This window comes from Scatophagus argus, chromosome 24 (assembly GCF_020382885.2).
Source record: "Scatophagus argus isolate fScaArg1 chromosome 24, fScaArg1.pri, whole genome shotgun sequence".
NCBI lineage: Eukaryota > Metazoa > Chordata > Actinopteri > Scatophagidae > Scatophagus > Scatophagus argus.
This window is the reverse complement of record NC_058516.1, coordinates 2,986,291-3,012,501: the sequence shown is the minus strand read 5'-3', so window position 1 is coordinate 3,012,501 and position 26,211 is coordinate 2,986,291. Positions and strand designations below refer to the sequence as shown.

Genomic DNA, 26,211 nt, shown 5'->3' with positions numbered 1-26,211 from the left:
TTAACTCCTGGCAGCAGTGGCTGCCAACAAGGAGAAGCTGTTTGTAATTTAAGTTGAGCCTTTGCTGTTTTTGAAGTAAAGCATTAGGAATTTAGAATAAGCTTCTCTAAAAATGATTTAGTGTTTAATGCCTCTTCATTGTTGGGATTAAAATATAAAACATCTGCAACCCTCAGGCAGCTTTTGTAGCTATTAAGAATTATTACTGTGACAAAAGAACATACGAATAAAATCTTGCAGCTATGCAGCGTATGAGGTAAATGACTTTAACCTACATAAAGACATCATGTCCTTAGTCTCATGCAGTCCATAATGTTTTAGTCGCCACCTCTCATGTTTAACGTCTCAGAGCTTTTCTTTCTTTTTGTCACTAGTTTTTACTTCTTTTTTTTTTTTGCAGTACCTCCTAAGTTTGAAACCATCATGGAGGACGTGGATGTGCACATTGGGGAGACGTGCCGTCTGGCTGTTGTGGTCGAAGGCAAACCAGACCCAGATATTCTATGGTACAAGGTACGGTGTTCTGTTAGCATGTGTGCGGTTGTCGCATACATTTTTGCAGTGCAGCACAACAGCTGGAGAATATTTTACACTGAAATTGGTATCATCATTAGTAAAATTGAAGGCCATGTTAATAGTTGGTTGGTCTGTTGCAGGATGACGTGCTTCTTTCTGAGAGCAGCCACTTCACATTCGTATACGATGACCCAGAATATTCCCTTGTTGTCCTGAACGCCTGTCCCGAACACTCTGGTGTGTACACCTGTACTGCAAAGAACCTGGCCGGGTCCAACTCCTGCAAGGCTGAGCTCACAGTTCATACAGGTCTGTTATCCACCAGACAATACCGTTTGCTCAGGCACCCTTTGTATGTAGAGAGCTTGCTAAGAAGGATTATAATTCTGTGAGACTCATAATTACCAGTTTTGTATTGAGAATCAATAGCATGTTGATATAATGAGGAATTAAAGACCTGTTCCAAAAAAATGGTTGACCCGTACCGCTTAGTTCAGATTTGTCCATTTGCTGGACTCACTAGTAGAAGCTTGTAGTTGTTAAAAATTGCTCCTTGAAATCTGCACCATATGGACGGAACCACAAGGTGTTTTGAGACTACAATATGAAACCATCTGTCACTGTGCTGGCTCACATGTACATACAGGCACACACACATAAAAATGCGCACGTTGTTGCTCCCTGCAGAGCGAAAAGAAGCAGCAGAGCCAATGGAGGACGAGGGGACCATTCTGAGGAAGATGAGGCGTATGACGGATTACTATGATAGCCACAAAGAGATAGGGAGGTGAGTGTGTGTGACTGGCCGTGCACTCGTGCTGTCTCGCATCCCCTCACACAAGTGCATCTGCATTAATGGCTGTTGGAGCGCTGAGGGTCGGGCTGTGGGAGGGCGGGGAGTCGCACCTGCTTAACAACAGCAGACAGGAACGAGAGATGAGTCACCAGCCTGAGTTAAGTGAATGCATTCGCCGACAGATGATTCGCTTTGGTCCGACTCGGTGGAGACAGGCATTGAATTGTAGCATAATCAGAAGAGAAAAATAGACAGACGCATTTTGTTTGCAGCAGGAGGCTCAAATGGAACTCAGATTTCTTCTCCCAAACGCAGCAGAAAAACATGCAAGGAGAATTAAATTTAAGTATGCAATGGCCTTGTCTTTCACTTTCCAGTATCCTGTTGGACTGCTGCCTCCTGCAATGAAGAATTTATTATTAAATTGGAGGGAAAGGGCAAAGCCATCAGTAAACATTTTTTGGTTTATAATTCTTAAAGAGTATTGTGTTGAGGAATCTGTGCTCCCGTGTTTTTTTTGCACATACCTCATCACCCCTGCTTTATACTAATATATGTAAACCTTTGGAGACCAAACTGCTTTTTTCATTTTCAGTGTACACTTCTAACACAACAATTTGTTTTTATGTTTTCCCTTCCCTGGATAATCATCGATTTTGATTGGCTGATGGGCATACAGTCTTTTAAAACATCAGCCAACTGCCTCAAACCTGTCCTAAAATAATACTTGTTAAAGGGTATTACCGTCAAAGTCCAGTCCCAGAGTCAAACTCTGCTATTGAGTCTGTTGTTCGGCGTCTTGTTAAATATGTTGGCTGATGAGAGTCTAAGCTCAGAGGTCCACTTACTAGCTTTGAGCAGCCAACTGCTGTGATTTGCTGAAGGTTGAAAGCCCAGAGCAGCTAGTGAGTTGACATTTGAGCCAAAAAGATTTTGTCAGACATACTGTTCATAAAGGTCAAGAATGAACTTCCCTGTTCTAACAATAGTGATAATATTTTCATCTGTGAGGCCACTCTGGCTGTTATGATCATCAAAAAGAGGCAAGCTCCCCAATGAAATATCCTTTGGGTATCGTTTTCATGTCTTGTCTCGTGTAACCCAACATGTTTCCACTGGTTGATGCAGGGGTGCCTTCTCCTACGTGAAGAGGGTCACTCAGAAAAAGGGGAAGGCCGAGTTCTCTGCCAAGTTCATTTCTGCGCGAGGAAAGAGGAAAGCCTTGGCTCTCCGAGAGATGGAAGTGCTGTCCGAGCTGGACAATGAGAGGATTCTGTATTTCCACGATGCCTTTGAGAAGAAGAACGTGTTGGTGCTCATCACAGAGTTGTATCCTTTCAGCGCAACTTTATTTTCAATCATAGAAAATAGTGTTTCTGTTTCTATTAGTGACCTGTTATTATATTTTGCCTCAGAATTTCAAAAAACAGGATCTCTTGTTGCAAACATCATATCTTAAAGTTGAAAAAGGCACCAGCTTTCCTGCAGTACTGTTTCAAATTTTATCTGCTTCACTGCTGAACAAAAGTGCACTTAAATGCATCTCAAGGACACTAAAGATCCAAAGCATTAATCCTAATGTCTTCTGCAGTCCCCTGGAGGCATGAATGAAGCGCAGCACAGCTTTTTCTCTCTGACTCATCACCGATGAGTGGAATTAGCAAGAGATAAGATGTGTGGGAGTTTTGCTCATTTATAATTCATTTCTCATGCACCTACCACTTGGACTGCACAGTCAAGTCACGGCTCTCTTTTTTCCCTCAACTATTATCTGAAGATGTCACGAGGAGTTGCTGGAAAGAATGGCCAAGAAAACAACAGTCAAGGAAGTGGAGGTTTGTGTGCTTCTGCTGACTGCACTGCGCTATCATTATGTAACGTGACTTTTAAGTTCATTCCCTTGTGTTTCTCTACAGATCCGCAGTAGTATTCAGCAGGTTTTGGAAGGCCTTCGTTACCTTCACCAAAAAAACATTGCCCACCTCGATGTTAAGGTACCAGTCCATCCCACCTCTGGTGCTGCGTTAAATTTATTTGATCAAGATTGTTCTATTCTTTCCCAAGTGCCTAACATTGTTGTTTTTGATACGCCCCTTCTTTAGCCTGAAAATATTTTAATGGCAAGTCCTGGGAGTGACCAGATCCGCATTTGTGACTTTGGAAATGCCATGAAATTGGATTCTTCTGAGGAGCGCTACTGCAAATACGGCACGCCAGAATATGTTGCACCAGAGATTGTTAACCAAACTCCCGTCTCCACAGCAACAGACATATGGTGAGCCACCTGCTCTCCAGAAGTGACTGCACACCGCAGGCTGCCACTCTGTTAACTGCAACGCAGTAAAATCTCTTGTCTTTTATGTTCTTCCTGAATATTAACTGTCATTCATCTGTCCTGCGCTCACACAGGCCTGTTGGTGTCATCACTTACCTCTGGTATGTTTTGTCACAGAATATGCAGTTTTGTAGTTGCAATATAATGGAACACGCAGCTAAATCTTGCTCAAAAGTGTTTTGTTTTGTTGATAATGATGTTTTTTTTATATATATTTTAGCCTGACTGGTGTGTCTCCTTTTGCTGGTGAGAATGACAGAGCCACTGCCTTAAACATCCGTAACTACAATGTGGCGTTTGAGGAGAGCATGTTTTCTGACCTCTGCAAAGAAGCAAAGGGATTTGTCATCAAACTTTTGGTGGTGGACAGACTGTAAGTATCTTGGTGGCTCTGTCCGATCATTTACCATAGACATTTATATTTTAAAAAAAACAATTCTTAACATTTAAGAATGATCCTTACGCTTATCCACATTTTTCCCTTTCTCAGGAGACCCAGTGCCATTGAGTGCCTTCGTCATCCATGGTTCAAGGTCAGTTAGCATTTAGAATATATGTCAACCTGCGTCAGTTGTTTCAGTGTGTCATAAGAATGGCATTCATATTTCATAAAAGTTGACGGTTTTTATATTGCAGTCCCCGACGAACAAGAGCATCAGCACAGCTATGCTGAAGCAAGTTTTGTCTAGAAGGCGATGGCAGGTAAGCCACCGGGACGTAAAGCCTTCAAGGGCTTCAAGGGCTCTTCCCCAGAGAGTCAGTAAGTTAGTTTTAGACAAAAATAACGGCATAATTCACATTGGATTTGTCATAGATGAGAGTAGTTTTACATCCACCTTAAATTATATTGCTTTCTGCCATTGAAGATGCCATAGTTTTCGGTCTGTTTTACATAAAACCTGACAAAATCAGTCAAACAAGTACTTCCTGGCAAAAATAGCACGCTAACTTTGATCAAATTACTTTCTGAAACCACTTTCACTTGAATTTATTTAGAAGGATTTAATAAAGCCCTGTGCTGATTAATTCATAGTGATTGCAAACACGTTTGAGTTTGAAAACTGTGTTATTGACCCAGATTGGACTCTTTGCATGTCGAGTAGGGAAATTAAATTTTATAATACACTCTCTCACATTGTCCTTCAATGGCTTTTTCAGCGTTCCCTTATCAGCTACAAATCCAAGATGGTGATGCGGTCGATCCCAGAGCTCTTGAATGACTCATCTAGCCACGTCTCCATTGCTGTGCCACGGCATTTAAAAGAAGGCTCCCCACCGCCCTCCTCTTCCTCCGACTCAGATGCAGATGTGGATGAGCTTCCCTTTATTCCTATGCCACTGTCCATGGTCTTTTCTGGTTCCAGGGTCTCCCTTAATGAGATCCCAGGGGACGAAGATGTCTGGCCTTGTGTCGCTGCTGATGGGACAAGGAAAAAGAATGACATAGCAGGTATGAGAGGACAGGCCGATGAAAAAGGAGTAAAAGATGAAGAGGAAACCCCAAATGAGGAGAACGTGGAAATGACAAAACGAGCTCCACTTAAGAAAGGATCAAGTGTAGAGTCGGACGAGACGCAGACAAAAGCCAGGCGGGCTACCATGAGGAGAGGCAGCTCTGCTGATTCAGCATTGCTGCTCCACATTGACCCAGAAGAGGGAAATTCCAACAACGATTCAGAAACAAGTAATAAGAGCCTCAAAAAGGCTGTTTCTATGGAACTACCCAACCGCAGTCCAAGCCCTGGGGCAGCAAAGTTAAGCCAGGAGGATTATGCCTTAAAACTGGAACTGATGAGACAGCGGTTGCTCAGGGGAGGAAGCATGGACAAAAAGATGAGCGGCCTGCGAGGGCCTTTATTTGAAACGCTTGGCATTGACGATGAGAGGCGCACAGGGTCTCTAGATCGAAATTTGAGGAAATCCAGAGCGGGGCCATCAACACTCACCAGAGCAGCATCATCTGAGAGCCCTGGCGAGGACAGGCCTCAGACCAAAGTTTTCCGTAAAAGCGCCTCCTTCACTCAGGGGGATTCTGAGCCCATGCCCCTGCACCGCAGGTTTGGAGCCCCCTTAGAGATCCCATCAGTGGGCAGTGGGAGCATAGAAGGGAAGAAGCTCCAGGAGGCAACCTCAATGTCCGCACTTGCAGAACAAACAGCACTTGAGTCAGCATCTGCCTCACCTACTAAGAAGACCTCCTTTATACTCCCAGCACCAGGAGGTTTGGACCAACAGCAAAAACAGAACAGTGTGAAACAACATGAAGATATGCAAAGTATGAATGAGAATGACATAGATGAGGTCGCAGAGAAAAGGACCAAAACCCAGTTAGACAAGGCAGATAAAGGAGCATCTGAGTCCAGATCCCCCTCTGTAATTGCTCCCATAATTGTAATAGAAGAGGATGATGAAGAGGAAGAGAAGAAAGAAAATCAGGAATTACATATTAATGAAAATGATATGAAGGCAGACGAGGAAACACCACAAAATTTTAATCCGTCATCTGCATATGCCAGTGTCATTCAAGCTGTTTCAGCACCCTCTCAAACATCTGACAAGGCCCAATCCAAACGTCCCACTGCTACAGCCATGCCAAACGACACAAAGTCCACGGATACCCCAACTTCATCCGAGCATGCAGCAGTTTTTGCCAAAGTAGCAACTGCCGCCCGATCTCCTGGTTCTGTATCCACGTCATCAGACGCTGACCTTCCTGCCATCCCCCGCCAGCCTGTGCTCCGAACAGACATCAAAGACATCGACTCCGAGGAGGTCTTTGAAGCCAGGTTCAAGAAGCGGGAGTCGTCTCTGACCCGTGGTCTCAGAAAACTGACTAGAAACAAATCAGAGGAGAAATCACCTGTGCTAAGCCGGAAGACTGTCATGGGGGGTGAAGAGGTTTACAGGCCAGGGCCAAGGGGGGCACCTCTTGAAATGATATCCAAAGGACTACAGGAGAAATCCAAATCTGTTCAAGATTTGAGAGAAGAAGACAAAGAAACAGGTCTTGGTCTAATTGGGAGGTTTTCCTTGCGGTCCAAGAGGTCAGCATCTATAGATAAGAAGGGTGAAAAACTAAAGGAGGAAAAACATCAAGATGTGCAGGAAACTGCTGTAAGCAAGAGGGTTTCATGGGCTATTGGCCGCAGTAAGTCCTTGGATACTAAGGAGCTGAACAGTGCAGGGGCACAGAGGCAGCTGGATGAGAGAGAACAAAGAAAAGCTGACGAGTCATCGGTTTCTGCTATGAGGCGCAAGTTTGAGTCCAAAGTGGCAGGAATCTCTGCCAAAATAAGGACCCAGTCAGAGGAGAGGAAGGACAAAGATGCTGAGGGAAGTCAGAAAGAGCTGGCACAAAAGGTTCTGAAGAAAGTCACTGATTCGCCTGTCCTGGCAATGCGGCACAAGTTTGAGAACAAAGTGGCCGGGATATCCACGAAAATCCGCAGTCAGTCTGAAGAGAGAAAAGAGGACGCAGAAGGAAAGAGGACACCCTTGTTTACCCGCCATCGTCATTCCCAGTCTGAAGGACGTGGACTCAAAGGAATGGGAATCCCTGAGAATCAGCTGGCAAAACAGGCCAGCGCTGGTGCATCCAAGGAATCAATTGAATCCACTTCTAGCATTCATTCCGAAAAAGCCTCGGAGAGTGACAGGCGATCACGGTGGGACAGGTGGGGTTTGACAAGGAGCAAAAAAGACAAAACCCCCTCTCAGTCTGATCTGCCTTCATCCGCCCCCAAAGAGGACGGTTTGTCAAAAAGCCAGCAGTTTATCCGCTCGGCTTCGGATTTTGCGCCCGTGTTCCACATCAAACTGAAAGACCACGTCTTGCTGGAGGGGGAACCCGTCACTCTTACCTGCCTTCCGGCTGGAAGTCCACATCCGGAAGTCACATGGATGAAAGGTAACTTTCTTAAATTCTAAAAATCTTCTAAAAGCCGCCTCAGATGCTTACATTATTTTGTGCTTTCCAGATCGGAAACCACTGGAGGCGGATGACAGAATCAGCCTGATCGCCCACCCAGATGGCAGGCAGCTTCTGATGATCATGAAGTCCAGCAGGAGGGACGATGGAGTTTATGAATGTGTAGCTACAAACCCCATAGCTACCATCACCACGTCCTGCACGTTGTCCATAGCCTGTAAGTACCCATCGTTATTCAAATATATTTTATAGTTAATTTGTTATTTTAACAAAATTGAGTACAGTGAAGTCCAACTGCTCCTTTGCCTGTCGTAGTCATACAGTAATTATCATAACATGATGTATTTTACATAATTTAATTTAACAGCAGGAAGAATGGTATGAATATTTATACAGTCCAAATGAATATTAATGACAGCAGATTCAATTTACAGGAGATTAACCTAATGGGTTTTTCTCATGTTCATCATGTAATAAGAACAAATGATGCTTCCAGTAATTTGAAATCAGCTGTGGCAGGCCGCGTTTAGGACTGCAGCGTGCAAATAGTGTGTAATAAGAGCAGCTTTGTGTCAGTATTGCTCTCAAATGCAACAATGATCGTGTTTCGAGGCTTCAGTGGAAGATATATTTCTCAGGTGTCAGATGCAATCGATTGTGTTTGAACTTCATTTGTTATGGCTGTGGACATGTAGTCTTACTAATCTCAGCCACTGAGGCTATTTTTCTCCCCTCGAAAAATACTTCAGACAGCTTATCTCGCCTGGAGCATCGGCTCCGTTGTTCATGCTGGTGCACAGGCCAAATGGGAAATGTATTTTGAAATTAAGGAATGACACTATTTGTGTCAAGTTTGGTTTGGGTTAGCAACAAAACTGAAACCATTTCTAGATTGTTTTTGTACCTTAGGCCTGAGAAAATCATTTCCTCTTTGGTATCTTGAATCTTTTTTTTGTTTTTTTTTGTTTTTTGAGTAAATAAAATAAGCCATGCTGTATCACTGATTGCTATAATGGAATGTAAACTATACCCAATTCAAAAAAACTTATAATCACACTTGAAACCACCCACATTACCACCCTTTAAAACCACATACTCGAAACAGTTTCAACCTTTCACATACAAACAAAACAAAATGCAGGAATGTCTGGATATTTAAAGTGTAACTCATCACAAACGCAGTCACATCTGGGTCACGTGTTTCTGCATGACGTACACTCATCTGATTTGTGCTTTTTCTCTCCCTCCTGCTTTCCCTCCTTCCTGCTGAAGGTATCCCAAAGCGACCAGGGACCCCTGAGGTCCCCCAGACTTACAACAACACAGTCCTGGTGCTGTGGAAGCCAGCAGACACCAAACCTCCATGCAGCTACACCCTGGAAAGAAAGACAGAAGGTGAGTGACTTTTGGCTTTTGAACATGGTAGTTCCCCTACATACTTTTTTTTATTCATCCTAGAAAAACCTTTTTTTGGTTAAAAAGAACTTTGCTTTGCTGTTATGTGGTTTGTTGGCCGTTTTGGTGGATTTAAAATCGCATTCCCTTTGTGTACTATTGTCAGCATGATGTGGTATCCCCAGGTGAGGTAAAATGAAATTAAGCTGAAGGTTACAAGCTCCTCGGAAGTATCAGCTCTTGAAGGGCTTAGCCAGTGTTTGGTTTTGTGCTGTATGTGAAGAAAGCTCCGGGAAGTAAGTCTCCAAATCCGCAGACACCACTTAAACAGAGAAAATGAGTCAGTCCATGTGGGAATAGTGACGGCAACAGTGCTGCTGTCCAAACTTTATGTCATGATGTGAGATGAATCATCATCATTATCTCACAGTGTGGTGGAGTAAAGTTAAATCGCATAAGCTTTGACTCAGAGTTTGTGAATATTTATTGGTCTGATGGATTTCATTCTGACGTGTTGTTCTGTTGTCTCATTCCAGATCGTCTATCAATGCTTAATTTACGTTGTGATTTAAGTCAGTTTTACCATACCCGCATAAGAAATATGATACTTTTCAGCAGACAAACTGGGGCCTTAACTTGTTGGCGTATACGTAAAATTGAGTATTGTGTGTCATTTCTAGTTTCTATTCACTTCATTTTATCAGTTTGACAACACCGCCATCTAGTGTCCAATATGTGAACCACAACATGTTTGCCTATTAGAGAGAACAAACCAGGCGATGATTTACTTTTAATTTCCCCTCCAGAATACAAAGTTAATTATGTACAAAATTTGAAGTGGAATGTGGTCATTTATACCTGTATGCTCTGTCCAGAAAGATCACAGCAACTCTCAGTCATGGCTCTTCCCTCTGTCCTGCAGGTGACTCAAACTGGCTGACGGTTGCCACAGGAGTCGTCGACTGCTACTACAATGTCACAGACCTGCCACCAGGCGGCACATTTAGGTTCCGTGTCACCTGCACCAACAAAGCAGGACAAGGGCCATACAGCAACTGCTCTGCTCCAGTCAGCCTGGACTCAACAGGTATTTTACACACTGTCAAAATTCAGGGACACGATACTGGACTGGACAGGACTTGCACTGAAATGGTAAACTGATAAGAGGATGATCCCTCAATATCTTCAAAAAAAATCAACTGGAGTTCTGTTATGTTCCTTTAAAGCACATCAAGTTAAAAAAATATCAAATACGCATGTGATTGTATTTCACAGTTGGAGGACCTTCACCTGTCGTTCCCGTCGTGAAGACAGTCCCACCTCCACCTGAACCAGAGCCTCCCCTTAAACCAGCCCAGAACAACGCTCCCAGGATGCCTGTCTCCACCATCTCTTCCACCACCACATCTCTGAAAGTTGCAGCCGCCCCTGCTGCATTACCTCTTCTGCCCACAGCACCATCCAAAATGGAGGTCACTCCTACCCCTCCATCCTCTCTGCCTTACAGTCCTGCAACAAACCCATCATTACCATCCGCAGGCACAACAGCTGAGGATGCTCCAAAAATACGCTCCCCTCTTCCCTCTCCACCCACAGTCAAAGCTCCTCCACCCTTTGTGCTCCCCAAACCCCAGAGCCCGGTGAATGTGGTGTCTCCTATGACCCAGACCCCACCAGTATCGCCACCGCCACCTCTTGTAACCCCTCCATCGATTCCAACAAAACCAGCAGTGGCCTCTGTGCCCACATACGTCCCCACCACCACCGTCACGGCTCACGTCCCCCCCACTCCTGTTTCCTTTTCCCCACAAGTGCTCCAGACCTCCAGCCTGAGCCCCATTGGGGACAGGGCCAGTACCCCCACCAGAGGCAACCCATCAGGACGCACTGCGCCCTCCACTGCTCTGCGACAGGGAGTTCCACAGAAGCCCTACACTTTCCTCGATGAGAAAGCGAGGTGAGATGGAAGGTTATTGCTTCGGCCTTCACTTTGAAAATACTTACTCGCTAACAACCTCCAGTCTCCTACCTTTTGCCACAGTTCTTTGCTGTAATACTTTTGTCTGTTCTTTTTTGTTTTTTCTCCAGGGGTCGGTTTGGAGTCATCCGAGAGTGCCGCGAGAACGCGACGGGCAAAATCTTCATGGCAAAGATCATCCCGTACAGCCAGGACAACAAGCAGGAAGTGCTGAAGGAGTACGAGATCCTGAAATCCCTTCACAACGAGAAGGTCATGGCCCTGCACGAAGCCTACGTCACGCCGCGCTACCTGGTGCTGGTGGCAGAGTACTGCACAGGCAAAGAGCTGCTGTACAGCCTCATAGACAGGTAGGACGCTGGATGTGTCACCTCATACTGAGATGCACAAACGCAGACAGACAGAAACTTTTCTGACATTTTGTTTGGAGTATATGTGGATGTATAAAGTCAGTTTTGTTGAGTTATTCCCCAGATGATTTCTAGAGAGTCTACAGTAGATGAGTATGGAAGTGAAGAATGGATGACTTGATGCTCTTTAATTTTTAAAAACTGAATAAACATCTACAGGAAGTCCATCTGGATCTGCTGCTTTCTTCTTTTCAGCTCTTCAGCCATCTTAGATGGGTTCTTCTCAGATATTAAGAGCAAATGAACACATTGAAAAGAACTTTCCTCTCTACTCTATCAGTGGACTTGCGTGTACTTTTCCAGTATGAGGACCGATTGAGAACCTCCTTTCTACCTCACAAAAGGTTCCGTTACTCTGAGGATGACGTGGTGGGTTACCTGGTCCAGATCCTCCAGGGGGTCGAGTACCTCCACAACCGCCGCGTGCTCCACCTGGACCTGAAGCCCGACAACATCATGGTGACCAACCTCAACGCCATCAAGATCGTGGACTTTGGAAGCGCTCAGAGCTTCAACCCCCTCAGCCTCAAACACCAGGATGCAGGAGCAGGAACGCTGGAGTACATGGGTGAGGACAACAACGTCTGCTGGCTTGGTTGATGTACAGATACTGTTCGTTTGTCTCTAGTTTGTTTTTTAAGTCCCGTAGGTCCACATCAAAAGACAGATCACTGATTTTTCTCTATTTTCATCCTTTCGTGATCCAAGCTCCTGAGATGATAAAAGGTGAAGTGGTTGGTCCTCCTGCGGACGTTTGGGCGGTTGGAGTTGTCACGTATGTCATGTAAGACAAGTTTAAATTACTTGACGTTTTAAATTTATTCTTTGTCAAGAGCTCAGTCGATAATAGAACTCATTTTACAATTTTGCCAATTGAGTGAACCTGTTTTTCCTGTGTTCAGGCTCAGTGGTCGACTGCCCTTCGAAGATAAAGACCCTCAACAAGTTGAATCCAAAATCCTAATAGCCAAGTTTGACCCAACAAAACTGTACCCTAATGTGTCCCAAAGTGCCTCCGCCTTTCTCAAGAAAATGTTGAGCAGTTTCCCATGGTGGGTGCCAACAAAATTTGATGAAAAACAAAAACACGTGAAATGTTGAGTTCTTCATATTTGTATGTGCATTTTCAGGGCCCGTCCGACGACACGGGACTGCTTCTCCCAGGCCTGGCTGCAGGACTCCTACCTTATGAAGCTGAGGAGACAGACTCTGACCTTCACCTCCAGCCGACTCAAAGAGTTCCTGGTGGAGCAGCAATGCCGTCGCGCAGAGGGCGCCACCAAGCACAAGGTGCTGCTGCGCACCTACCAGTCCCCCGCTTCGGCGACTGCGGCGGCGACTGTGCCTGCGCCACATGTTCCCAGCCTGAAGTGACGCAGCAGCGGAAGTGCAGCACCGACACATGAGCGTGCAGAGTTCGGTCTGCCCGCAGTGAGGCGGAATAACAGTTTTCTTGCCCAACAGCCGTATGAGTAATGCCTGCCTAATGAGGCGGAGGGGACGGGCAGGCAGGCAGGCGTGTGGTGGATATAGCAGAAATATCCGAAGAAGAGACAGGAGTCCACGTGCTCCTCTGGAAAACTTCAGCGCTCAACGCTACCGGGATTCTGAGATGAGACAAAAACACAGAGAGGAACAGAACGAGAAGCAGATCGCCGTGACGCGTTTGTCACACTGATGACGTTCGGAGCTTCTCGGAAACTTTTAACCCACTGAAAGGACACAGGATATTCTTTTTATTTTCTCTCGATTGATTGCACAATTTCTCAGTCACGTTGTGGATTCTGAAATTGCACATTAGTATTTGGTTTCTATAAACTTTGGTCTCCACTTTGCACGATCAGCCTGGAACATTTGTATCATTAGCGTTTCAGCCTCGTTCATGTCACTGTATTTAGTAGTAAACAACTCATGTGAATGTACCATGATTTAAGCTGCTAATTTATTTTTGCATTTACTTACACGTTTTAAAACTCCAAACCAAAACTTTTTTCTTTTTTTTTCCTTGAAATTGTTTACTTTTTTCATGTTAACTTATTTGCATGTGTGTGCGCGCGCGGGCCTTTTTGATTCACTTTTTGAATTAGCATAGAGGCAAAAAAAATAAAATAAAATAAAACAAATAAAAAATAAGGAGTGTCTTTGTGATTGGTGTTAAGATTCACAAAGTAAAACTGAATTATTTTAGGGTGAGCTAGGAACTTTTGGTACAACTTCTTGTTCTGTGGTTAAAACTGAACTGTAATACAACTATGACGAGCAGTCTGTGACGTAGGTGACATTTTACTCGGAAACGTGATAAACACTGATAACTTGCTGTGGTTTCTCAGTATTCCCCATCAGTTGGTCAGGTTGCTCAAATCGTCTGATCATCCAGTCAGTGCCTGAATAGGATTAACATCCAAAATATTTATCTTGTAAATGTGTCTCCATTGCCACTGATTCACAAACGACGACTTGTTTGAGCAAAGCAAAACTCTGGCTGCAACATGTGGACTCAACAGACCGATGCACATAGATTCTCACATGCAGGCGTACATCCAGTGCAGCACACGCAGTCCTTGTGATAATAGAGCGTCTTGTGTATTGACTTATCACAGTGTTCATTTTTGTATGACTTTGGACGGTTGAAGATTTGTAAATGTACCAATTTGCGGTGTTTATATGTGGAAAAAGTTGAAAATGTTTTTATGAGATAGTATGTAATAAACTATTGATACAACTGGGAAAACGAACTTGTTTCTCTCTCTGTCTCTCTCTCTGGGCTTCACACTACACCTGAGCTTTTCTGACATTTTCTTCCTGAATCCTCGAGTGCTTGGAAAGGATATTTGATTTATTTTCAGTGATGTTTGCGGCTAAAAATAAATTCACACTGGCCTTGGGGGATGTTAAACAACACAAACACCAGTGCATAGTCTCCTCTTGTGTGTGAAGCATTGGCGTTTGTCTTGCTGAGGATCTCCTGATGGGGCCTGAAGCGCAGTACAGGAACCAGTATGGCTGAAGAAGTTCATTAAAACTCTGAGTGTTTACAGAATACAGAAAATCCCAGTGAAACACAGATTGCAACAAATAACAGCTTGAGTACGTAAGGCTCATTCTTTGTCCCCTTTTTGCACACCGCTGCTCATATTGGGGGGAATAAAGAGACTAATTAAGTATTTTTATAAATGCCAACATGCAGACTGAAATTGCTTGACTCTATTGATAAAGGATTTTATTTAGATTTCAAACTCCAAGTACAGTATAATGAAAATACTGCCTAAAAATAACATTTCAACTGAGACTGGGGTAGAGTATAACAGTATCATCATCAGAGAAGGAAATCAACCCAATACAGTCATTTATTTTAATAGATGATGACGAAATATTTGTACGGATGTTAACTTGACAAACTAACATCCAGTTGTGCCGTTGTGTCGTTCCCAGCACAAGGAGAAAAGTCACCGTCTCCACCCGCAGGTCACACCAGGGGAAAAACAAAAACCGTACACTTGCGCGACGGTCCCTTGTGTCAGGCAGTTTCAAGGGGACCCAAACTGGGCGTTTCTTAGACGCTACCTCAACAAAAAGTTATGCTTTTGAGGAAGTTTTTACAAACGGCGGTCATTACACAACAACTCCAGGAGTGCAGAGCGACATTAACATAAACAACTCGGTGAAGAAGTTATAAACACGGTGTCGGGTTATGGTGCAGCGGTGTTTGTTGCAGGCTGGTGTGGCTGGAACAGCCCTGGCTTAAGTTAACGCTAGTTTCGCATAATGTGCGTGTCGGTTTTATTTTTATCTTTAAACAGTTTGAGCTCATATGAAAGCAAAATATACAGCATTTCCAAGGTAAATGGCCTACTATGTCTTTACGTGGTATCTAAGAATAGCATATTTGACTAAAATAACTCCGGAGTTGCTAGCTTGCTAGCAAGCAGCGTAGCTCAGTTTTGAGTAACTTTGTTGCAGGCTACTTTAAGGGACCATCGTCAAACTTGTAGACGCATTGAGAGGGTGTGTTGTGCGCGTTCATTCCCTCACTGCGCCACTTTAAGTGAAATGGGAAGCCTTGAAACCTCCATGTTTGTATCTTGAAATTGTGAGCGGAGTTGAGCACCATATTGAATCAAAGTTGCCATCTCCTTGACAAATGTTTTACAACTTTGAGTCTTCAAACGTTAGCGGCTTTCCGAGCGGAAAACAGCAACCGAAGTGAAATGGACGCGCTGTAGGCGACTTGTTGCGATGTTTTCCGGGGCGCTTCAGCTTCGTTTTCGTACATGTTAAGTTGGTTTAATGCAGCACCGAGTCAGCGAACAATTTCCAACTTTTAAGTGTGAGGTCAGCACTCTGGACCAGACCTGGATGTGATGGACAATCCGTCCTCAGTAATCACCCAAGTCAGCCGGGATGAAGAGGGAACTAAGTCCGCAGGAGAGAGGGGTAAGTGGCTTTATGTTTGTCCCGCTTGGGCGCTGCACTCATGTCAAAAAAAAAAAAAAAAAGTTTTGCAGACGGAGTTCAGGATCCTCCATCTAAAAGGTAATCAGCTTTACTGCAACAGCGTGTCAAAGTGAGCTGCACAAAATGTCGGGAAAGTGAACTGAAAACGGGTTGGAGCAGTAAAACTCTCCCTGATTCTGCACACATTGTGATCGCGGCCCTTTGGCCTGCGATTAAAGTAAAGGAAGTGACGTACCAGTCGGCGCTCGACTCAGATGGCCACAGTATTTTAATTAAAATGTCTTACAGTCACCCCAAACTCTATTGAAATCCTTATAGAATATTTTAATGGTATCTTAAGGCAACTAAAAAGTGAACGCAGCACCTCAGCAGCCTAAAATAGTCTCAGAAACACCAATATCTACAGCCGCAGTGACATTTTCACAGTGAGAGTGAAAATATCATATCCTTCCTGTCTCGTCGTCGTGACTTGATCATCTGCATGTGAAGCCTGATTTCCACCATGTAACATTAACTTAATCAGTTTGCTGTTCGCCATGGATTTCTGGCACGGCTCACTGTACACAAACCAGTGAGATAACGCACAGTGTCAATGCAGGTTACTGAATAATCAGGTGGCCTGTCGGTCATCATCCCTGAGAAAATGCTGCCGTCACACTTTTTGAAATTATTTTTTAAAGCCTGGTGTCACTTCCAGCCTGCAGACCTTTGCTTTTAATGCAGGTGTTTGCATTTGGGTCGGAGTTAAAGATGTACTCAGGTTTACTGCCCACGCACAGATATGGTGGAGCACAGTTAGGATAAGCTGAGAAGTCAAGCAGAGGCCTTCGTGTAAATGTGTAGTAGCAGCAGCCTAATCTATTATATAACCCTGTGGCCACACTGGACGTCTTAACTCACACAGCTGCTGTCTGCGAGCTGCACGTTTCCTCTGTCGCGCTCACACTGCGACATGAAGACAGCAGTTTGTTAGCTTGGTCAAATCAAAAGAAAAGCTTTTCAGTTTCGGTTTGACTCTGGTTTCAGGTTGCAGTTGGAGGATCTCTGGGTTTTTGTAGCTTGTAACAAAAAAAAAAAAGGCGGCAAACAAGATGCACGCAACCTCTGTGGTTTAAAGCTTATGGCTGTAAAAGAAAGTCTGCGAAAAATGTCTTTGATGGGTCCATTATGTGTTTCTCATCTTCAGGGCCAAGACTGAACAAAGTGTCGCTTAACATGCTGACAGAGTAACTGGAGATCATTACGGCTGATTATGTTGGCATTTTTTTCCTACACATACATAAGCTCCAGACGGTTACCTCGCATGATTCCTGCACGTTGAGATGAAAACCTTTGAGGTCTAAAAATCCTCATTAGGGACAGCAGAGACCAACATGATCATCCATCAGGTCTGAGCGTGAGGGTTTTATTTATATTTATAAGAGTGCTTTGGCATTCTTGTCTGGTTAAATGCAAAATATACTTGAACAGCCATTAAGGTACAAATCCAGCATTTGGTTTGCTGGCCGTTTTCCCGCTTTTCTATTAAAAGACAGCAGCATCCTTTTGGCTGTTAGGTCAGTTTCATCATTCACCACTAATTATGGTATTGGTAGCTTGTGTAAGCTGCCCTCTGACTGCACTGGTGACAGATATTACCATCTTATTAAAGATCACACACTGACTGTCTGATCTGCTGAAGGTTCACACTTGATTAAAGACTGTACATCTGCATCAAACATTTCATTCATTCAGCTCCTAATCTTCGCCTCTTCAGTTTGTTGCAGTTCCAGACTTTGGCACGTAAATACTTTTCCATACGGTCCGGTTAAAGTTCGGTCAGTCCGAAGCGAGACATATAAAATAGTAACCGGCGCTCTGTCTGTGGCCTCCATGTTGCTGTTGCAGTTTTCCAGAGCTTCAGTGACATTGAACACACCAGAAAACAGAAAAAAAAACAAAACAGAAAAGGCAAACTATGGTGAGACAAGTTAACGTTTAACTCCATTTAAAATAAAAAACAACTTGTGTATGCACACTCATTTTGGTGTAAAAATGGTATTAGTGTGTGTTTTTTATTGGAGAGTTTTATTGTCACATGAAAGTCAAACGGCTCCTTCTCAGGCTGTTAAATAAAGAGAATTAAACCCCGACAAAACAGCAGCTGAACTCTTGTCACTGATTTACACATTTAATACCAGCATCCAAAACTACCCAAACTACTTTCCATATGTTAGTGATCACGGCGGCCGTGGGCGAAAGGCCAAATTAATAATGTGACTAAAGCTCAGCTGTCAGAGGAGCATCAAGAAGGGGAGTCGAGTACAGGAAACCGTAGACTCACGTAATGATCCCATAAGGCAGAGCATCTCATCTTCAGTGTGAAGTTATTCCACATTGATTGAATGATTGAGTCTGTAGGTTACGGGACGGGAGGCGACACGTTTAACATCACAGGTGATGTGAAGAAGGCGTCTCGGAGCTGTAACTGAACTGATGGTGTCCCCTCACGCCTGGTGGCTGTTTGTGTGTTTGTTTTTGAGCCTACACATGCTCCACCGAAGTGTGGACGTCGGAGACGTTACTCAGCAGTGCACATGAGACGAGCGTTTCATCTTGGTTTGAAACCAGATGTGTTGGAGGGCTGTGAAACACAACGTCAAAACCACAGCTTAAAATACAGCAAAATTACAAGCGACCTCTGGTGTATTTATGACACTTTAATTTGTCGAAGTAGAACAATACATGTGTGAATAATTTCTTTGTAGCATTTGCACATAACACTGCTTCTTTTTTTTGAGTGGTGTCAGATTGTCTTCAGTTGAAAGACAAACAATTCAGTCGATTGACGGAAAATTAATCAGCCAAAGGTCTTGTCTGGTCCCGACTTCTAAAATGTGATAATTTGCCCTTTTGAAATAAACAAATGAATAATTGGCAGACAAATCTCCCCTCGCGCCTTTGTGTGAGAAAAATGTGGCCGCCCATTGCATGTAATCTACATTAGAGACTCATTTTAAGAAGATCAGCGAAGTTGTTTTTAAATACAAACCAAAACTTCTGAAGGGAAAATCACTTCTGTATCATAAAACTCATTTGTGAACGCAACACACCGGCGAGCCTTGATGCTCTTCTCAGCAGTCTGTTCTGCTCCAGCTTCCTTCCTGGTCATCTTCTCAGCCCCCCTCCTTTATAACTTAATGCACAGCCTTTGTTTTGTGATCAGCGTGCAGTTAGAAAGGCGTGTGATAAGAGTTCATGATTATTAAAGCTGACTCAGACGCAAGGGAGTAAATAAGGACACGGGAGTGAACGCTGGAAATTATAAGGATAGAAGGGAGGGAATGTGGGCAGAAGGGAGTGACAAAGGAAGCAAAGGAGTGAAAAGCATAATGAATGAGGATATAAGGGAGTAAATAAATAGCTCAAGGCACTGAAAAAGATTCCTTAAATCCTTGTTTGTTTTGGCTTTATAAAATAAATTTACAGATTTCCTCTTCCGTGTGCTGAAGGTTATAATCTTGCTGGTGTTAGACGACATTTTCTGGCACAGCTTGCGGTTGCTCCTCTTGTTTGAGATTAGAGTTCTGCATAACAATACAAACGGCAGACATGAAAATTAAAACCAATGAAGCCGCTTTGAATTCAGCTCAGATACATGAATGAATTTAAGCTTGCTAACAACCTGCAACACCTCTTCTGCTACATTAAAACATGGTGGCGAGTGGCTTCCTCCACTGATACCCTTCTGTTTCCTCTTCCTGTTTTGGCCGGAGCGCGGCAGAGGCCAACCGAGGGTCAGCTGAGATTTGAATCCACAAGTGCCGTAGGAGGGAATGGAAGAGAGGGAATGAAAGAGGCGTGAGAGATGCACAACAGAGGCTTGTGTGTTGGTAACCCAGTCACGTCCGGGCGGACACAGAGACGGAGTATGGTGCATAAAGAGGCCGAAACAAAGTCTGACGCGACACAAAAAAAAGCCAGGAGGAGCGTTGACCAGAGATTTATGGGCAGTTTTGGCATCCGTGAGATCCGACATCAACTCAGTGACTGACAAATGGTACAAACTTTAGCGGGAGCAGCTGAAGAGTCTGAGTAAATTGAGCTAAACGAAGCCTGTGATGCCTCACGCCTTCAGATTTCCTCCTGTAAGGATAAAAATTATAATAATAAGTTAAGCTGCTTTAATAAGATTTGACCTGCTCTGGCTTTTCAAGGTGATGTTATGAAGATGAAGTCATGAATGCATGACAAAAATACATTTCTGAAACAGTTAGATTTAGGTTAGGTTAGTCGTACTGACCTAAAAGCTTCTTCCGCTGATGTTTAACATTTTACAGCCAAGCCAAACAAACTATACCACTTCAGATGATTTCTGCTGGTTTTATACTCCTTCAGATCCAGTTTTCTTTGTTTCCCCTGGGCACTGTGTTAGTATGTTTGGGTGTGTAAATGATTCACACTTTGAACAAGTTTTGGAATTGGTCCAAAACATTGGAAGGGATATAAAATAGTCCAAGCAGTGTGAGGAATGAGCTTCATACCTGCTGATACCCTGTGTCATACCTGTGGCTGACAGAGGTGAAGGTGTGAGACGGAAGCCTCAGTCACCAGTTTGTCAGGTTCATCATGTGGTTTGGAGCCTTTGTCGTGTCTGATGAGTCTAACATGGATGCTGCGTTCGTGGTGGTTGTTGTGGATTATACAGAACCTGAAGTAAACGTTTGTTGTTTGAGCGGTTTGGCAGCGTAGCGTTGAAGGTCAAACTTTAACACCAAACAAATTCACCCGAGTGTTACCAGGATGCATGCGCTTATGTTGTATTTCATCGTTCTCTTTTGTTGTTAATGGCTAACTTTCATTTTTGGCTTCAGATGCGTATACACAGTTTTCATTTCCTGTTCACTGCTGTGTGCAGTGTTGTCATCAGCAATGCTGTTGCCATGGTTACATGCAAACAAGACTCACTTTAAAAAGATGTACCTTAATTTTACAACACACAGAAAAGCCAGAGATGTACAGTGTGTGATCTCTCTGTGCCTGATCAGCATATGAACTGTCATGTGACATCTGCCCTGTCCTGATTGGCCCATTGCAGTCCACAGCAAACTCATGATATCCTTATGATGCCTTTATTGTGCCTGCTTGGCAACTCCTGCTGAATGTTCATTGGTGGCAGTGGAGTTTGTTTGCTGCTGACATCAGAGAGGTGGTTACGCAACAGCTCTTGGCAGGGACGTGAGTCGGGTGGGGGGGGTTGTGCACATGACAAAAGTATGAAGAAAACTGCAGGATGCACTTTTTTTCCCCTCACACATTCACTGACAAGATGGAGTCATCAGTTTCGCGGCAATGTGCAAGGATTATGCCTAAAACAGTCCGACTCGGAGGAAGCAGGCCGCTGAGCCTGTTAATTGGCTGTTTCAGTCAGCAGTGTCCTGCCCTTGTGCAGTGTGCGTGTTAGCATTCGTAATCTGCAACAGCAAACCTCTGAGCTCGCAACATATCCAAGGTTTAGACTGTGCAGTAAGGCAGCCCTGCTTGCAGAGCTTTCACATGCAAAATGTGGCACCAAATCAAATCAGCGGCCCTGACGTTACTCTGCAGAGGCAGTGTTGATAATGATTGGTTTAAAGAAATGCAAACAAACCAGAGCGGCCGGAGCAGAATGAGGATATGTTTAGCCGAACCATCAGGCTGTGTGGGACTGTGTCTAAAATGGTTAAAACATCTAAATGTTTCGTGGTAAAAGCTTGTCAAGCCAAGCAGGCTGATTACTTCTATATCAACTCATTTAGTGTATAAAACTCCCCAAAAATTTCCATAGACGACATCTTCAGATGTTCATCAAGCCGAAACTTATATTCAGATTGTAATCATAAACGGGAAAAATGCTGATATTGCTTAATTTGATAACCTAAATAATTTGTCACTTTATGATATTTCTCTGTGTCTACCAGTTCACTAGCTGTTTGAACCTCAAAACTGTTAATTGACTAGTGACCTTGTGGTTTTGATGGTTGGATGTTTCAGTCATTTTTCAGGCAAACATCGTCTGGCCGTCCATCTTGAGGATTTCCTGTTGCTTTGTCACATGTGAGGGCAAACTGAATATTTTAGGGTGGTCTTCAAGTTTTTGTAAATCAGCTTTGTGACCTCTTCTTCTGCTTCTTCTTCTTCTTCTTCCTCTGCTTCTTCTTCTTCTGCTTCTTCTTCTTCTGCTTCTGTCTCTGCAGCTTCTTCACCCTCGGTGTCCTCCAAGAAGCCCAGGAGCAGAGGCCTCTTCTCCAGCCTTTTGTGCTGCCTGTGTCGGGACCAGCCGGAGCCCCCGCCTGTCAACAACAACGCCCCTCTGCTGGTCGAGGAGAACGGGACCGTCTCCAAGGTGTGTTTACCTTTGTCTCGCTGCTTGCATTTTTGTTTTGTTTTGACAGCAGTGGAAAGATCAAATCTGCGCTGGGTAAGTCAGCGGGGCAGAAAAAGACCGATTTCAGCTGTTTTTTTAGGTCTAATTTCTTGCTACTTTGTCATCTTCCAAATATTCATTTTGTGGTATTTTTAGATCCAGGTGAAGCCACTGCTGCCTCCAGTGAAGTCAAAAGACTCTGGAAAGATCTGTGTGGTTATAGATCTGGACGAGACGTTGGTTCACAGCTCATTTAAGGTAAGAAGGTTGAAGAAAAATATTGTTGAATTAATTACAATCAGCTACGGGCAAGTGTGTGCTTTGATTTCCTCGATGATGCAGGGACTTTATGATATGATTTGGGCTTTAGAGCACATAGTTGTCCCCTGTGATAACATTACATCATGAGATAGTAATGTTTAATAGTAAAAAACACTCTATAAAGTCTACATTTTCCTCCCATCTGGTTGTTGTTGGCTCTGATGGTGACATTTCTGTCATTGTTGGCAAATGCCAAACCCAAACTCACTGGCTCCATAACCCAAATAAACACAGTCACTCCTCTATGTACACACACACAGAATGTTTGTCTCTACCTGCATCTGTGCTACAATAATACCAGTCATGTTTTATATGGTAAAGGCCTGCAGCTTCTCCAGTCTTACAAATAAGCTTTCTTGTAACTTGATCTTGTTGTTCACTCATGCCTGCAGTGGAAAGACTTAAATCTGCGTCCAAATTTTGTTTGTTAAAATCAACTTTTTCGTCATTCCAACAGCCGGTGAACAATGCAGATTTCATCATTCCTGTGGAAATAGATGGAACAGTACACCAGGTAATGCGGCACAACGTGTTCATTCTGTAACTCGTAGTCGTCCGTCGTCCTCTGACATGACACGGCCTCGCTGTCCTTGTGGTTGTGAGCAGTGCTCTCGAGTTTAAATTGCTGAGTGTAGTATATGCCGTCGGTGTTTAAGGGATTTGAAGATGGCCGCTTGGAGATGGATGACATGCCGTGGGTCTGGGCCTGATTCAAGTAATCCAGGATAGGTTTGTTCAAACAAGCACAGCCTATTCCGGATGACTTGGTTCAGGAACGCTGCCCTCAGCCGCACATGCCGCAGAGAGAAGAAAAAATGGAGGAGGGACAAGGAAACGAGTCCAGGATTTTACTTTTGGAACTAAATGCTTGTTTGTCTGTGATCTGAGCAGGAGTATCTTTACAGTTTCTTATGCAAGTCTCAAATGCCTGCAGTCTTTAAAATGCTTTGACTCATGTGTTCAACCTGTCTAATACATATATATGTATATAGCACAGCAATCCTTTAAACTGTCAAGTAATCATTTGCACAGATAAAATCTAACACCAAAAGAAAGCATCGTAGCTCCTCAGACAGTTAAGGTTTGTACAAACATGTTTTATTTTGTAAGCTGTGTAGGAACCCGGTTTAAAAGTTCCCATGTATTGCAGGTGTATGTCCTGAAGCGGCCCCATGTCGATGAGTTCCTGAAGAGAATGGGCGAGCTGTTTGAGTGTGTCCTGTTCACTGCCAGTTTAGCCAAGGTGAGAAACTGCTGCAGAGTCACATGCTGCTCTGCATTACATGTAACTTTTGTTTTGTAACCACTGGTCACTTGTGTGGCCTTTGCTGTGCCATTTTTAGAAATAAGTCATATGAAAGATTCTCGAGGGTTTAAAAAAAACAGAAACTGCTCGAACTCATCCCAGTTTGTTGTTGTGGCTGCAGTATGCGGATCCCGTCTCCGACCTCCTGGACAAGTGGGGCGCGTTCCGCTGCCGCCTTTTCCGGGAGTCCTGCGTCTTCCACCGAGGTAATTATGTCAAGGATCTGAGTCGCCTGGGTCGCGACCTGAACAAGGTGATCATCGTGGACAACTCCCCCGCCTCCTATGTCTTCCACCCCGACAACGCGGTGAGTGTCTTCGGACAAAATGCGCACGAGTCATGAAGGTTGGCGGTGACGTCTTTGGGTGGAACAGCAAGCTGTGCAATTAGTCAGCTGCCTAAGAAAGTCCTTGACATCATTTTGCTGGACTTCTTCACCTTTTGTTGTATTGCTACAGACAACACAGTTTCAGTGGCTGATAGTTTGCGTTTTCATCCAGGTGCCTGTGGCCTCGTGGTTCGACGACATGTCCGACACCGAGCTGCTGGACCTCATCCCCTTTTTCGAGAGGCTGAGCAAAGTGGACAACGTCTACACAGTCCTCAAGCACCAGTCGACCGCAAGCTAACAGTGTTCGACTTCTCATCTCAGCTCCGAACAAAAACGGCGTACAAACCAGAAAAATGCACACACCAGCGAGGCTCCTGCACCAGCTCCAACTTATCACTGCTCGCCACAACACAGACTGCTCCATGGCTGCCAGAGCCCTCACTCTCCCAAGATCATGTTTGGGAGTCTTCACTGACTTTGACGGCGTCATCACTGCCACCTCCTGGTCAAACAGAGAACTGCCTGAAACTTGCCTTGTAACTTTTTCCCCTTATCAGCACACCGTGAACCAGCTGATGTGAGTGAACGGATGGATGGGTGAATGTTTAAGGACATTTCTGTGGTGTCAATGAACTTGCGGTAGAGTTGTCAAAGCAGATGTCTGTAGCCACGAATCCTCTGGACGCGGACCTGGTACTGGACATAGACTTCTCTCATGGATACAGCAGTCTGAACAGATGCAGGATTTGATAATCAGGAATCGAAGTGGAAAGGAATTTTTGGAAACGTGCAAATAAACTTGATCAGTCTTGTTTGTTGACGGAGCAGATGGTGTATACGTACTGTATATGTCTTTGGAATAGCATTATCTTTGTCACACACCCTAATTACGTCAGTTGTCACACTATGTGTCTGCAGTCAAAAGCATGTGATGCTCGGGTGTCATTTTGGAGTTTTTAGAGTGACGTGATCAAGTCTTTTTAAATAATCGTGACAGTGTTAAGGATGAATCTGATCAAAAGTTTATTAAACCCTGGTGTGGGTTTGTGATGTCAAGTATAGTCGACAGTGTATAGTAGAGTCCTCCCTTTCAGTGCAGCGTAGAAACTCATTTTAGTACAGTTTGTGTACTAAACCCATCCTAAAAAACTGGATAATTATTGGGAATTTACTACTGTTATCCATGGAAACCACTATAGTCCGTTTATAAAACAATTTATATTTTTTTCTTCAGCGAAAATGGTTATGTACCAAAAACACAAGCCAAGTCCTGTTAGCAAAACTGTCAGCACTGGAACAAGTGATGACTGCAGTGTTTTTTCCCAAAAAACCTGACACTAATATGAATATCAATCCATCTGCAACATGACCGTGAAAGAGCAGCTGCTATGTTTATCAGACAAGGATTTCCAATGGTGGCTTGAATGCAACGTAATGCCACCCGTGAGTCAATGAAATGTCATGAACAGTTGAGTCCGGAGATGAGAGGACCAGGATCGGCTTTTAAAACCGGTCTTTGTTAATTTTGCACCCAAACGGGTATCTGATTTGTTCGGTTCCTTGTTTTTAAGCCACACACAAAACTTGAATCTCTCACAGCATTTACAGACTGTATTTACATGGTTGTATGATTTTAAAAAAAAAAAAAGAAAAATTACGAGCTTGGCTTGTCAGTTTGGTTCTCATGAGCTTCTTTTTTTCCTAAGCGGTACACATAGGCTGGAAACAATTTCAGGACTTTGTAATAAAATATGTGTCGAAGGAGGGAGCTGCCATGAGGACTCAAAGGATATGTGAGGTGCTGTGCCTGGTGAACACCTATGAAAACAAATTGGTTTAATTCAGGCCAGATTTTAAGGAGAAATCCACCCTGAAACACTTCAGCTTTGTTAATACTGTCGTTGGTGATTTATCTAGCACCTCTGGGCCCTTCCCGTTATGTGGCTTGATGGTTCGGACGTTATGTAACATTGAAAGAATTCCAGTGCAGCTATGATGGAGTTTAAGAGAGCTCTTAATATGAACGGTAAATGTCAGGTTTTGTGTTTTCTTGGA

General features: G+C 43.9%; 2 protein-coding genes across 11 annotated transcripts in view; both read left to right on the top strand.

Moving 5' to 3' along the window:
- The window catches only part of spega (striated muscle enriched protein kinase a), a 51,425-nt gene extending 37,317 nt beyond the window's left edge, over positions 1–14,108 (top strand). For all 10 annotated transcript variants that reach the window (XM_046382207.1, XM_046382211.1, XM_046382208.1 and 7 more), the window contains 21 exons: positions 401–513; positions 657–825; positions 1,204–1,303; positions 2,441–2,641; positions 3,090–3,147; positions 3,229–3,306; positions 3,415–3,587; positions 3,722–3,748; positions 3,868–4,020; positions 4,138–4,180; positions 4,284–4,349; positions 4,806–7,554; positions 7,625–7,792; positions 8,848–8,970; positions 9,893–10,057; positions 10,246–10,927; positions 11,059–11,298; positions 11,703–11,926; positions 12,067–12,142; positions 12,261–12,410; positions 12,489–14,108. In XM_046382207.1, coding sequence (XP_046238163.1) covers positions 401–513; positions 657–825; positions 1,204–1,303; positions 2,441–2,641; positions 3,090–3,147; positions 3,229–3,306; positions 3,415–3,587; positions 3,722–3,748; positions 3,868–4,020; positions 4,138–4,180; positions 4,284–4,349; positions 4,806–7,554; positions 7,625–7,792; positions 8,848–8,970; positions 9,893–10,057; positions 10,246–10,927; positions 11,059–11,298; positions 11,703–11,926; positions 12,067–12,142; positions 12,261–12,410; positions 12,489–12,732 — 6,002 coding nt within the window. In that variant the 3' untranslated portion in view covers positions 12,733–14,108. The remainder of the gene's footprint in view (positions 1–400; positions 514–656; positions 826–1,203; positions 1,304–2,440; positions 2,642–3,089; positions 3,148–3,228; positions 3,307–3,414; positions 3,588–3,721; positions 3,749–3,867; positions 4,021–4,137; positions 4,181–4,283; positions 4,350–4,805; positions 7,555–7,624; positions 7,793–8,847; positions 8,971–9,892; positions 10,058–10,245; positions 10,928–11,058; positions 11,299–11,702; positions 11,927–12,066; positions 12,143–12,260; positions 12,411–12,488) is intronic.
- A 769-nt stretch (positions 14,109–14,877) lies between these two features.
- On the top strand, positions 14,878–25,867 carry LOC124055403 (carboxy-terminal domain RNA polymerase II polypeptide A small phosphatase 1-like). The gene is made up of 7 exons (XM_046382226.1): positions 14,878–15,792; positions 22,029–22,177; positions 22,355–22,456; positions 22,977–23,033; positions 23,670–23,762; positions 23,947–24,132; positions 24,326–25,867. Exons 1-7 carry the CDS (start codon positions 15,720–15,722, stop codon positions 24,452–24,454), a joined length of 789 nt encoding a protein of 262 aa, XP_046238182.1. The 5' UTR covers positions 14,878–15,719; the 3' UTR covers positions 24,455–25,867.
- The last annotated feature ends 344 nt before the right edge of the window (positions 25,868–26,211 follow it).